At 36.6% G+C, this 13,673-nt stretch overlaps 1 protein-coding gene across 1 annotated transcript in view; it reads left to right on the top strand.

Moving 5' to 3' along the window:
- ANXA10 (annexin A10) overlaps positions 1-13,673 on the top strand; it is a 62,581-nt gene that overhangs the window by 34,202 nt on the left and 14,706 nt on the right. Inside the window, 3 exon segments of the mRNA XM_064273592.1 lie at positions 3,448-3,561; positions 5,031-5,121; positions 6,104-6,183. Of these exon segments, the coding sequence (XP_064129662.1) occupies positions 3,448-3,561; positions 5,031-5,121; positions 6,104-6,183 (285 nt within the window).

Raw genomic sequence — 13,673 nt, 5'->3', positions numbered from 1 at the left:
TGGGGGGATCCAATCACTCAGACATGAATCTACATTCCTTCCCTGTCACCTATTTGCAGTGTGACCCCAAGACAATTCTTAGTCACTCTTGTTCAGCTTCTCCCCTGTAAATGAATTATTCCTTGCATAGGTTCTTAAGAATTAATTCAAGTAGAATGACATGTATTGCATGGTCTGGCACATACTAATTGCTTAATAAAAAGAAGTAATGTCATTCTATTAGAGACTCTGATAGGCTCCCTACATGAATATCTTTTCCCTTTTAAAATTATTTATTTAATCTTACATAAGAGTCCATTAAAGAAAGAAATGAGTGTTCTAACCTTTCCTTTTAACACATCAAAACAACTAGCTGAACATTATTTATGCTAATAATTCTAAGGACATTTTAAAATTAATAAGGGGGTCGGAACTAAAGTTGAAATAGCTGATATCATCAATTAAGACCCATATCTCTCGATGATGCAAAATGATAAAATTGATCATTTCAAATGGCCGTAAATATTCAGTGAAGAACTAATAGAGAAACGGCGAAAGATTCAAAATGAAAACGTCTTTATCCATTTCTGTAGGAGAAAGTAGTAGTAAGAGATATTGAGTTAAAAGACCGTATTTGAGGTAAAAGGTATTGGAATTTAGGAAATGTGTTCTAGAGAGAGATATTTGAGAAGTTACAAAACAAGTGTTCAATTAGTCTGTAGAAGACTAAACACCAGCCTATGCACACAGGAACAGAAAAAAAAACAGCAGAAATGGATTTCTCCTCTTCTGTGTGGGTACACACACACTTAGTACTCTTTAAGAAAGTTCACAGCCTCAAACCCACAGAAGCCATATTCTTTATATTTTATACAGACAGCTGGTCAGATCAGATATACAGAGCACGGGATCCAGAGTTGGAAATACTGGGTTCAACTTCTGACATTACCACTTAATAGTCATATGACCCTAAGCAAGTTAATTAACTTCTCTGTGCCCCGATTTCCTCAGGAAGAGAATGGGAGTAATAATAAAAGCTTCACAGGATTATCGTGAGGATTATAAAAAACAAAACTCAACCAGTTGCCATGGCGTCCATTCCAACTCATAGTAACCCTATCAGGCAGAGTACAACTGCCCCATAGGGTTTCCAAGGAGCAGCTGGTGGATTTGAACCGCCGACCTTTGGTTAGCAGCTGATCTCTTAACCACTGCGCCACCAGGGTTCCTAGATACAGTATATGGAAAAAAAAAAAAAGATACAGTATATGAAAGCAAGTATTTAATCCATTGACTCAGGTAGGCTGCTGGTATTTGCTAGATATATGTTATAAACGACACCATCAGTATATCTACCTGCTTGAAAGAGTGGTGGCATAGTGGTTAAGAGCCATGGCTGCTAACCAAAAGGTTGGCAGTTTGAATCCACCAGGCACTCCTTGGAAACCCTATGGAGCAGTTCTACTCTGTTCTATAGTGTCACTATGGCTCCAAATTGACTCAGTGGTGACAGCTTTGGTTTTTTGCCTAGATCCTTTAATCTTGATTTATTTAACTATGGGTATGCATACCTCTCTGGAGGCACTGTTGGCATGGTGGTTAAAAGCTCGGTTGGCAGTTCAAATCCACTACACGCTCTCTGGAAACTCTATGGGGCAGTTCTACTCTGTCCTATATGGTTGCTATGAGCCAAAATTGACTTGATGGTAACAGGTTTGGTTTTCTGTATAGATACTTTAATCTTGATTTATTCAACTATGGGTTTTACATATCTCTCTGGGGAGCACCGGTGTGTAGTGGTTAAGAGCTCAGTCGGCAGTTCAAATCCACCAGCTGCTGCTTGGAAACACTATGGGGCCGTTCTACTCTGTCCTATAAAAAAAAAAAAAAAGTCCTATAGTGTCGCTATAAGTCAGAACCAACCCAACAGCACCTAACAACAACAACAACATACCTCTCTGGAAGCTATGTTGGTGGTCTTTTAGAGTCAAGTATAGGAAGAGAGTCTCTTTCCTCTGGACGGCCTAGATCTCTCAAAAGTCATTGAACCCTATAACAGTCTAAAAATCCATTCCCCAGACCCCAATACCTTCAATCTGAACATATAGACCAAAACAGAAAATATTTTATGAAAGAAACTGATTATTTCAATAATGTTTCTTTATTTCAGGCAGCCAACTAAAAATAAAAGAGGTTGCAGTTATCTGTATTTTATTATAATTGGATAAAGTATCCTGATTATTAAATGAACTTCTTAGAAATCTTTAGTCCTTCATGAATCTCAGTCTCCTCTTCCATTTACTGTAAGCTCAATAAGAATAGAGACCCTATCTATGCAGTTGAACACTGGACCCCCCAGTCCCTGAAATAGCCTGGCCAATCAGGTATTCATTGGATGAATTAATGAATCATGAATGAACGAATGAATGAATTGCAGTTTTTATGCTAATAATGCTTATTGTGTCTTGTACTTTATACATGAATTCTATCATTGAACCACCTAAAAAGCTAAGACTAAAATATTGCATATTTTAAATGTAATTCTGAATAATCTCTATATATTTTTGCAAGATATTGTAAATTTTTCAAGTTTATTTAATAAATCTTAAATATTTAAATATTTTTATATCTTTATTTGAATTATCTTTATATTTAAAGGTATGTTTATAATTCTACAGAAAATAAATTCCATGCATTTTTAAATTGCACCCTGTACTAGGAAAAAATTAAAATCATCAATTTTATGTCTTTGTACTGTATTCTAAGAAAAAAAATCCACTGTCTTTTTCTTTAGTGTTTAGCTTTCAATATTTTAAATAGGTATATTAATGTGCTATTTGAAGAAACTTCTAAGATTACTTACTAAATCCTTTTCAGTATGCTTTTTGACAATACTACAGAGATTGTCCCAGCTAAAAGAGACTGCTGTAATGATAAGATAATTATTTTAAAGTAAAATGTTAATTGATTCTGCACGAGAAAAGAAAGAACACCCAACTAAAATGTTCTTAGGTTTCAACTTTATTCATTTTCATAATCAAATCATGAGAGGGACTGGGGATAAGGATTGTGAAAAGACTATCAGTAAGTCAGTCATTTCCAAGCTATGAAGTCTATAAACCAAAAAAACACCAAACCCGTTGCTGTCTAATCAATTCCGATTCATGAGGACCCTCTAGGACAGAGTAGAACTCCCTCATTGGGTTTTCAAGGAGCAGCTGATGGATTCAAACTGCCAACCTTTTGGGTTAGCAGCTGAGCACTTAACCACTGCACCATCAGGGCTCCATGAAGTCTATAACCCGGGGTAATCCACTTACATATGCATGACTCAAAACTAGACTTGTTACTGTGTGAACCGGTAGGGAAAAGGAACTGTTACCGGAAGATTTTCTGCAATTACTTCATTTCTCTTGTAAACTTGGTAACTGATTTAATAAAATGTTTTACTTCCCCCCCTCTCAACAGGACCTGATTGGTGATCTGAAGGAGACACTTTCAGATCATTTCAAAGATGTTATGGTTGGCCTCATGTACCCACCACCGTCTTACGATGCTCATGAGCTCTGGCATGCCATGAAGGTAGTGACCTGATCCAAAAACATACGTGTAACAGACTCAGACAGATAATCCAGTACAGGGGGAACTGCTCAGTGAGTCTCTACGCACTTACAGAATTGGGTGCGGGGGATAAGATATCTGAGCAAGAAGCTTACAGTGAACATGTTACAGTCAGGGGAAGTGGCCTTATTAGGGTGGGGCAGAGGGGGAGCCGCCGTATCTCAGGATTTGGGATGAGTCTGCTTATTTGTTGTACAAACTCAGATATACTGAGCCAACCACTTGCTAAGCTACCCAAAGGAAAGAAGTACTTATTCAGACGGCCTCTCCTCAATATTTATTGGTATATCAATGGGGAAAGTTACAAATCAGGTGACTCTCTTCACATTATTTGTAAAAATTTGGCCCATGAAATAAAAATAGAACCCTGAATCAGACACAGGATTTAGATACCCTCTTTGTTTATTTTTATGACCTTCATTTAGTCCTTTACAAAAACTATTGCTTAAAGGTATCAGAATTTTGCTTTTGAAGGCTTAGAATGGTTCTTCCTTACAGAAAAGTCATTTCCATGAAATAAATTGACTGCAGACTTGTTACAGATTTTGTTGGCAAGGGATGGGGAGAAAGAAGTCCTCTTCTCCTTCTTTCCAAATGCTGATATTAACCACCTGCAAAACGGTTGAAATTATTCCAATATAATGGCTGCCAATGACGAGATTACCACAATCTGTGAACGATGTGTGACAAAGTAGGAAAAAAAAAAAATTAAGGGAACATGGATTGTGGCCATCATGTTTGCTGCTCAGCATAGACGTTGTATAAAATTCAAGAGAATTTCTAATTGCTTTAAAAAAAAGGTTGTATATGTCAATGTCTACCTCTTATAAAAGTATGTGACTGAAAATTATAAGAATGAAGTTACTTGTTGCTGTTTAAACAAAACTGATATAATTGATCAATATTTCTTAGAATGCTAAGAATTTCTGAAACTTTCCTGGAAAAAAAGTGTGTTGTCTTTACAACCATTATCAGAGACAAATATATATATGGTTGTAAGAGACCCTAGAAAGCACCCATTCCAAATGTCTAGGCAGGTTGTACAAAATTCTTCATCTAGGGAGAGGAAGGGCAGGTCCCTGAAACGTCCCGAGGAGACCTATGTTCTAATTTTAGCTTGCTGAAGAAGTCGTATTCCAGGAGCAAAATGGAAATGCTCAATGTCATGAGCAATGTTTAAACACTTCTTTTCCACATTATTTATAAATGCCTGTATTGCATTATTTTAACTAAAGGAACAGAGTTGTGGATAATATAATCTTCTCAGGGTCAAACCGGGAGTAAATGGTAGGGCCAAAATTCAAACTGAGTCTCAATCCCAAACACACAACCTCCCAGAATACCAGGAATGCCATATCCCTTTATTCTATATAAGATGACTCTTAATCCCAATAGAAATATCTTTATATTTTCTTTCTCTGTCTTTCTAGGGAGTAGGCACTGAAGAGAATTGCCTCATTGATATATTAGCTTCAAGAACAAATGGAGAAATTTTCCAGATGCGAGAAGCCTACTGTTTGCGTAAGGGAATTTACACACATATTAACTTTGTATTTCCAAATAACACACAAAAATATTCCACTGTGTGTATTTTAAGGATTTTTATGGGGCATTTCCATATTTTAAATATGACTCACTCAAGACCAATGAACTCATCAAATAAAATTGATGATTAGGCTACTAAAAAGAAAACAATTCCTTAGACAATCAAATTAACCAAATTTTCTAGGAAAAACGACCAGTGTCTAAGAGGTGGCTATTTTCCTTAAGAAAAGCAAGTGTCCAGCACCTTGGTTCAGGGGACATATTATCTCTTACCCAGGGGAGACCAGACACCTAGATCAAATGAAGCAAAACAGAACAATTGTTCAGTGAATTTTTTAAAATATAGATAACCACTTCACTTAACATGAATTTCATAATCCCTGTAGTCTGCCTCAAAATCATCTTTTTTGCACATTTGAAAAGTAGAATAGCTTGACTCTTTTCATTTCAAGAAAATTGAATGCTTAAAGTTCCATTGCATAATGTATTCTGTAAAATTGAATGTCCAGAAAATGTTCCAGACAGCTCTATTGCATTTGAACAAAAACAAGATTCACCCAAGGAGGATAAAGTAAGAGCCTTCCCTTCTAATATGGAAATGAGACAAAGCATTTGGGAAGAGCTGTGGCCTGGCAGCAGCCTATAAGAAATGAAATGCATGATTCTTAATTTTGAGAATTAGAAAATATGAAATGACTTTCAATGTTGTTTTTCAATTTGGGGAAAAAAATAGTACTTTTAAGACCTCTGCCTACGTTACTATTAGGTACAAGGTTTCATTGGCAGACTATTTATTGCTACATTTGGTAAAAGGTGGCAAAAGGCAAAGAAATGTCAACAGCTTGACTATATTTCCTGTGCTTTTCATTCACAGCTGAGGAAGTAGCATCAATTTATTCAAAGCTCATTGCTATATTATTCTAACTCATACCTTTAAAATAGACATTTTTTTTCCCAGAATACGGCAGTGACCTTCAAGGGGACATTTACTCAGAGACCTCAGGACACTTCAGAGACACCCTCATGAACTTGGTTCAGGTATGGCATTCCAAAATTCAAATTGTTTTGCGCTATTTAAAAAAAAGGCTGTATGTCATGTCATTTTCGAAAACTAGGACAAGAAACTCAAGTTAAAGTTTAACTGTAACTTCTGTATAATAGCATTTACTGAATACCAGCTAAATTCAAGGCTAAACTCAGGTTGGAAGCAGGAACAAACAAATATGAATAATGCATCAACTCTGTTTTCAAAAAATACAAATAAATTTCTACTTAGGATAATTATAAATATATGTATATGTACGTATGTATATCAGTTCGTGGGTAGTACAAATTGTTAAGGCCCTCCACCTCTTCCCTCTGTGTGTGTGTGTGTGTGTGTGTGTGTGTGTGTGTGTGTGTGTGTATGGGAGTCCTGGTGGCTAATGGTTAAGTGCTACAGCACTAACCAAAATGTCGGCAGTTTGAATCCACCAGCTTCTCCTTGGAAACCCTGTGGGGCAGTTCTACTCTGCCCCATAGGGTAACTACTAGTCAGGCTCACACACACACATACATACAAAGGAGCCCTGATGGCTCAATGGTTAAAGGCTCATCTGCTAACCAAAAGGTCGGTGGTTTAAAACCACCAACCACTCTGTGGGAGAAAGATGTGGCAATCTGCTTCCGTGAGATTTTACAGCCTTGGAAGCCCTATGGGTAATTCTACTGTGTCCTGTAGGGTTGCTATGAGTCAGAATCGAATTGACAGCAATGGGTTTTGAGTTTATATATACATACATAATTACATATGCCACGGGATTTAAAAGATTAAAATATTCCATTTAGAATATTCTATTTCTCAGTTAGAATATTCTATCTCTAAATCCATTTTTTAGAGCTGCGAAACAAGCTGGGAACATACTGACTTTTCTCCTACTAAGCGCCCAGTAATGAGAAAGGAAAGAAGTGTATTTTCTCATTTAGTAGCTATAAAAACACTGCAATTAAATATTCTTATGAGCACTTTAGAAATGAGAAAACAGAGAATCAAAAAGTATAAGGTCCTTGTTTTCTGACTGTCTAAAGAGCTAGTAGGTAGAAATTTAGAATTCGAATTTAATTCTATAGAATCCCAAGTGCTAGCCTATGATCCTCAGTGCTGCCTATAATATTGCCACAAAGGAAAATTGCTTCAAAATAAAATTAGATTTTGCCACTTTATTTTTCTGTACTGACTAAATGATGTGTAATTATTTCTATTCAATCAGTAGTGCTTGGACACACTCCACATATTAACCTTGTAATAAGAATAATATTTTAACAATAGAATTATCTCTTGTCTTGCACAGATTCTTGAACGTGCCCATAATCCTGTTGAACAAAGGCATTCAGGAATGCAACAAAATAGTGTTCAATGCTTACCTACCAAAAGATAATCTGGAAGCTCATACCAAAAAACCAAACTTATTGCCATCAAGTCGATTCCAACTCATAGTGACTCTATAGGACAGAGTAGAACTGCCCCATAGAGTTTCTAAGAAGCAGCTGGTGGATTCAAACTGCTAACCTTTTGGTTAGCAGCCAAATGCTTCACCACTGCTATAGCTGGGGAAATTGTGTATCTGTGTGAGTGTGTGTATATGTATATGATAAAACAAGAGTTTCTAAATCCTCAAACCTTTCCTTTATATGTCAAGAACATCACTTTGAGTTGTTGCCATGGAATTTCACAATAAGCCATGTTATTGTTGTTAATTGCTGTGCAAACAGCTCTGACTCATGGAAACCCCATGTACAACAGAACCAAATGTTGTCCAGTTCTGCGTCACCTTTGCAATCGCTGATATGATATAAGCTGTAGGTAAACAGAATGTTGTACATAGGATTTGACATTGAGAAAAGATTCCATGGCCTCTGAAAGAAGAAGAAAAAATGAAAGTCCCTTTAGTGGAAATAAAGATGGAAGCGTGGTACTTAAAAGAAGACAGAAAGAACCAAGGGAAAGAGACTAGAGTGAGAATGCTGCCTATGCCCTCAGAACCCCAATGCCCCACACGTAAAAACTCTCTGTCTACTCCTTCTTCCTTTTCTATGAGCCACTCCAGTGCCAGCTGCCTCCGTGAGTTCCTAGATTATTGGTTTTTAGCCTGAACACTTTTGAGGCTCCTGGGACCAAACTCTGAGGGGTTCTTCCTTGTTCTTTATCCTCCACAATTTTATCTTAAGTGGTGCTGTGGAGTGTACCCTTCACAGCTCAAGTTTGGCTAATTTGGAGGTTAAGGGCATGTTTACAGCTTGAATGGCTTTTTTTTTTTAATTTGGGTTTCCAATATTTTCAGAAATACAAACTCCTAAAAAGATTAGAAGGGTTCTGATCTCCTTGCTTCCATCAGTTCCATGTACTAATTAGCCACACCCAAAGTTCTTCCCTAGATATATTTATCAAATATGAGTTATCTTTGCATCTATGCACTGCCTTATGTCTCTATTTTTCACAACTTAAGTCAATGACTTGAAGACCATCACAGATAATAAACTTAGCAGGATATTTACTGCAGGGCTGAATCATAAAGGGCTTTTGCCATTCATTCGAAGCCTCTTTAAGTCTCAGCTCCCATTACTTAATATAAATAAGTGATTCCCATTCTAATTTTGAGGAACCAAGAAACATCAAACTTCTGGAATTTCTTTCTACTGCTTTTTATTTGTTTGTAAGCCAGCCAATTATTTACCTAGCTCATCTCTTTCTTGTAATAGTTGTCTAAAAGCATAAGGTGAAAGCCATTGGTCAAGACCACTTAACGACCAGACCAGGTACTCCTGACAAGTGAGCAGCTCTAGACCAAGTGGTGATTCAGCCGGTCAGTCAGCTCCCATCTAGTGACCAATCTATCTTCATGCCTGGTTTCTAATTTCATAACTCCTATCCTTCCCAATCTGCAGAAGTAGAAAGTGGCCAACTGTTCACACCCTATTGTATGAGTCTCATACCAAAAACCAAACCAAACCCATGGCCGTAGAGTCGATTCCAATTCATAGTGACCCTATAGGACAGAATAGAATTGCTCCATAGGGTTTCCAAAGAGCAGCTGTTGGATTAGAACCGCTGACCACTTGATAAGCAGCCTAAGCTCTTAACCCCTGCACCACCAGAGCTCTAACCAAATAAATAGGTAACTAGAATTAATGAATTTTTGATGATGAATCTGGGAAACATCTCCCAACATGGATCAGTCTGGAGGGCATTATGCTGAGTGAAACAAGTCAATTACAAAAGGACAAATACTATATGAGACTACTATTATAAAAACTCGAGAAAAGGTCTGCACACAGAAAGAATCTTTGATGGTTACTAGGGAGGAGAGGGGAAACCCTGGTGGCGTAGTGGTTAAGTGCTATGGCTGCTAACCAAAGGGTCGGCAGTTTGAATCCACCAGGCACTCCTTGGAAACTCTATGGGGCAGTTCTACTCTGTCCTATAGGGTTGCTATGAGTTGGAATCAACTCGACCGCACTGGGTTTGGTTTTTTTTTTTTTTTTTGGTTTAGGGAGGGGAGGAGTAGGGAGGGTAAAAAACTAACTAGATAATAGATAAGTGTAACTTTGGTGAAGGGTAAGACAATACACAATACTGGGGAGGTCAGCACAACTTGATCAAGGCAAAGTCATAGAAGCTTTATAGACATTCAAACTCCCTGAGGGACTAAGTTACTTGGCTGAGGCTGGGGGCCAAGTGTCAGGGGACATCTAGGTCAATTGGCATAACACAGCTTATAAAGAAAATGTTCTACATTCTCCTTTGGTGAGTAGTGTCTGGAAGCTTAAAAGCTTTGAACAGCTCCCACCTCGTCTGGAGCAAAGAATGAAGAAAACCAAATACATAAGGGAAAAATAAGTCCAAAGGACTAATGGACCATAACTACCACAGCCTCTACCAGACTGAGTCCAGCAAAACTAGATGGTGCCTGGCTACCACCACAGGCTTCTCTGACAGGGATCACAATAGAGGGTCCCAGACAGAGCAGGAGAAGAATGTAGAACAAAGTTTAAACTCACAAAAAAGACCAGACTTACTGGTCTGACAGAGGCTGGAGAAGCTCCAAGAGTATGGCCCTCGGATACCCTTTTACCTCAGTACTGAAGTCATTCCTGAAGTTCTCCCTTTAGCCAAAGATTAGACAAGCCTATAAAAGAAATAATAACACATGTGAGGAACGTGCTTCATAGTTCAAATATGTATACGAGACTAAATGGGCATAGCAGCTGAAAAGCAGGACAAGAAGGCAGGAAGGGACAGGAAAACTGGACAAATGGAAATAGGGAACCCAGGGTAGAGAAGGGGAGAGTGTTGATACATCATGGGGTTGGCAACCAATGGCACAAAACAATTTGTGTACTAATCGTTTAACGAGAAACTAATTTGCTCTGTAAAATTTCCCCTAAAGCATAATAAAAAATCATACCGTGACTCATAATACTTAGTACAATCTAATTAAAGAATGAATAAATATATATACCAGATGAAAACAGAAACTAACAATTCCATCCATTGCCAGGCAACCTGGATTTAATTCTTTTTATCTAGTTGTGTGTGTATGCACCCAAGTTATTGTTTGTTTTGAATTCAGAATGAATAAATCTAAAAGAAAACGTTGCTGAGAAAGCCAATTTAACCGCTTCACATTGAGGACAGGCTGATGACTTGGGCTGATTGGATTTCATCATATTGCTCAGTTGAAAAGAATATCATATTGCTATGTAAATTTTTTTGGCTAAAATTTTCAATTTTTTAGTGAATTCCTATGAATAAAATCAAGCATTTGCTTTTTTGAGCTTGGTTTTAATTTGGTTTGATTTGGATTTACATGTTTTGGCTGCACAGCCCGTAGAACTGGCTACATCGCCAACCTCAATTATTCAAATCCTAACTGAGGATTCTGATCCCTAGAAATGTGAACACTGATGGAAAAAAGATACATAATTTGGGGTTTCATAATCAAATTTGAGATTTCTGTGTAAATCGTCTTAGGAATAAGCTTATTTTAATTTTTAACAGACACTGAAGTCATTTATAGGAAAAGAGACACTTAATAATAATTATTATTATTTAAAATAATCTTGGCAGCATATTAATTGAATATTTTCTAACTTTTGAATTACATAAGATTAATTTTAATTAAAACAGTCTCTCAATTTAAAAGGCTTATTATTTTTCTATTTTGAAAGTAATGGTGGCACACAATAAAATTTAAAATAACAGCTTCCAGATTTTCAATCCAGGAGTATGGTCTGTCTTTCTAAATCACCTTTTTTTTTAAAAAAAAAAGACATGGGCACTGCAGTTTTCTTATTATCTTTATTTTTAATTATCTGATGTTTGGGTTGGTATTGCGAATGGTATTTTTCCATTATGTTTTACTTCCTACTTTTAATATGAAAATGATGTTTATTATTTAACAAAACAATTTTTAAAAAATAACAGCTTTCACTCAGAGGTTGTTCTTGGAATAGATAATGTTCCTGCTAAAGCCAATTATTAAATTGTAAATCTATGAGCTGTATCCTAATATCAAAAAAGCTTTTACTTTCTTAACGTGCAACTAGAAATGTATTTCAGTTCATTGAAAAAAAAAGTAAGCCCTTTAGTAGGAAAAAAACTAATTTCATTAGGACTACATTTCATTTTATTAGGACTATTCACGCTCTGCCAGAGCCTGCTTCTTTTTTACTCTCCCTTCTAAATGGGTTGATCCCAAAGACGTTCAATAATAAACAGGCTGCATGCTAATCTCCATCTCAGAGTCAGCTTCCCAGGGAACCCAACTGGTGGTAGTCCTGCTTTGCATGAAAAGGAAACTGAAGCTCAGTGTCTCAGTTATCCAGTCCTGCTATAACAGAAATACCACAAGTGGATGGTTTTAACAAAGAGAAATTTATTTTCTCACAGTTTTTTTCAGTAGGCTAGAAGTCCAACTTTAGGGCGTCAGCTCCAGGGGAAGGCTTTCTCTCTCTGTCAGCTCTGAAGGAAGGTCCTTCTCATCAATCTTCCCCTGGACTAGGGGCTTCTCTGCACAGGAACATAATTCAATCCATGACACTCAGAGAGGTCTAATTGTTTGCCCAAGATCACATATCTACCTAATGAGAAAGATAACATGAAACCAATCATAAGTACACTCTACCTCTATTGTTAAATTTAATTTCTCCTACCTCCAACTCCATTTAGTTCCACTCCAATTCTACTTCTATTTAATAAAATATTCAAGTCATCAATTTTCAAATAACCTCTTAGAATCTCAACTCTTTAAAGGTTGAGCTAAAACCACTTAGAAGTAACTGACGCCAAAAAATCAGAATGGCAGTGTATTTTTATAAGCATCCTTTTAATTTAAAGAAAAAAAAAAGGCACTTTAAAAATGAAACAGAGAAAAATAAATCATAAGGACAAAAAAAAATCAATGAACAGTGCCTGCCGTTGATGTAATAGGGTAATCAATCTTACTCATATTTCCAGTTCCTTTTTCCTGAAATTAAACAATGATCTTTTATTATTGATAGGGTATGGGTGTGAGAGTGTGTGTGTATTTGTATACATAATAAAATAATTTGTGTAGACATACACGTTTTAAAAAAATACACAATTTAATTGTTTTATCAGTTGAAAATTTCACAGTTCATTTCTTTTAAAATTTAAAACACACTTTACAAATAGAGATTGCTAAACTCATAATAGAGGATAGACGTATAAAATACATATTCAGTAATCTTCCTTAATATTCTATTTGAAGATGGGAGTCCCTAGATGGTGCAAATCGTTAATTTACTGCCTGGTTGCTAATCAAAAGATTTGAGGTTCAAGTCCGCTCAGAGATGCCTCAGAAGAAGGGCCTGGTAATTGACTTCTAAAAAATCAGCCATTGTAAGCCTTATGGAGCACGTTCTACTCTGGCCCAAAAGGGGTCACTATGAGTCAGGGTTGACTTGACGACAACTGTTTTTTTGTTCGTTTGTTTTGAGGATGAGAAGTCCCATGGTGTTGCATACTGCTTAGCAAAACATATGATTTCTCTTAGGTTTTTAAAATTTTTGAAGATTTGTCATGATTACCAACTTCTACATTAATGGTTCTTCGGTTTGGAATCCCTGATTCAGGATTTGGATCAGTAAATTTGGATAATTGAAAAAAGATGCAAAGTGAGTTAAGGAATTGGAAAAAAAAATCTGTTCTGACCACTACGTGTATACACCATTTCAGGGAGAATCTCTGCAGGTATTTTACAAAAAAGAAATTGAATTCCTTCCTTAAGTGTTACAAAATGTATTGATGATGAATTCCAGCCCGTTGACAGGAGTATAAACTCAAAGCTCTCTTACTCTCTAGTTGGGACAGTTATCCTTCTGTCCATCTCTATTTCAGAGAGAAACATCACACACACACACACACACACACACACACACACACAGAGGCTATATATATTATATATGTATCACATTCTGTATAAAACAAGATATGTATCTTTTCCTCTTGGTATTGTTATATTTCAGTT

This window comes from Loxodonta africana, chromosome 21, assembly GCF_030014295.1.
Source record: "Loxodonta africana isolate mLoxAfr1 chromosome 21, mLoxAfr1.hap2, whole genome shotgun sequence".
Taxonomy (NCBI): domain Eukaryota; kingdom Metazoa; phylum Chordata; class Mammalia; order Proboscidea; family Elephantidae; genus Loxodonta; species Loxodonta africana.
This window is presented reverse-complemented; position numbering and strand designations above follow the sequence as displayed.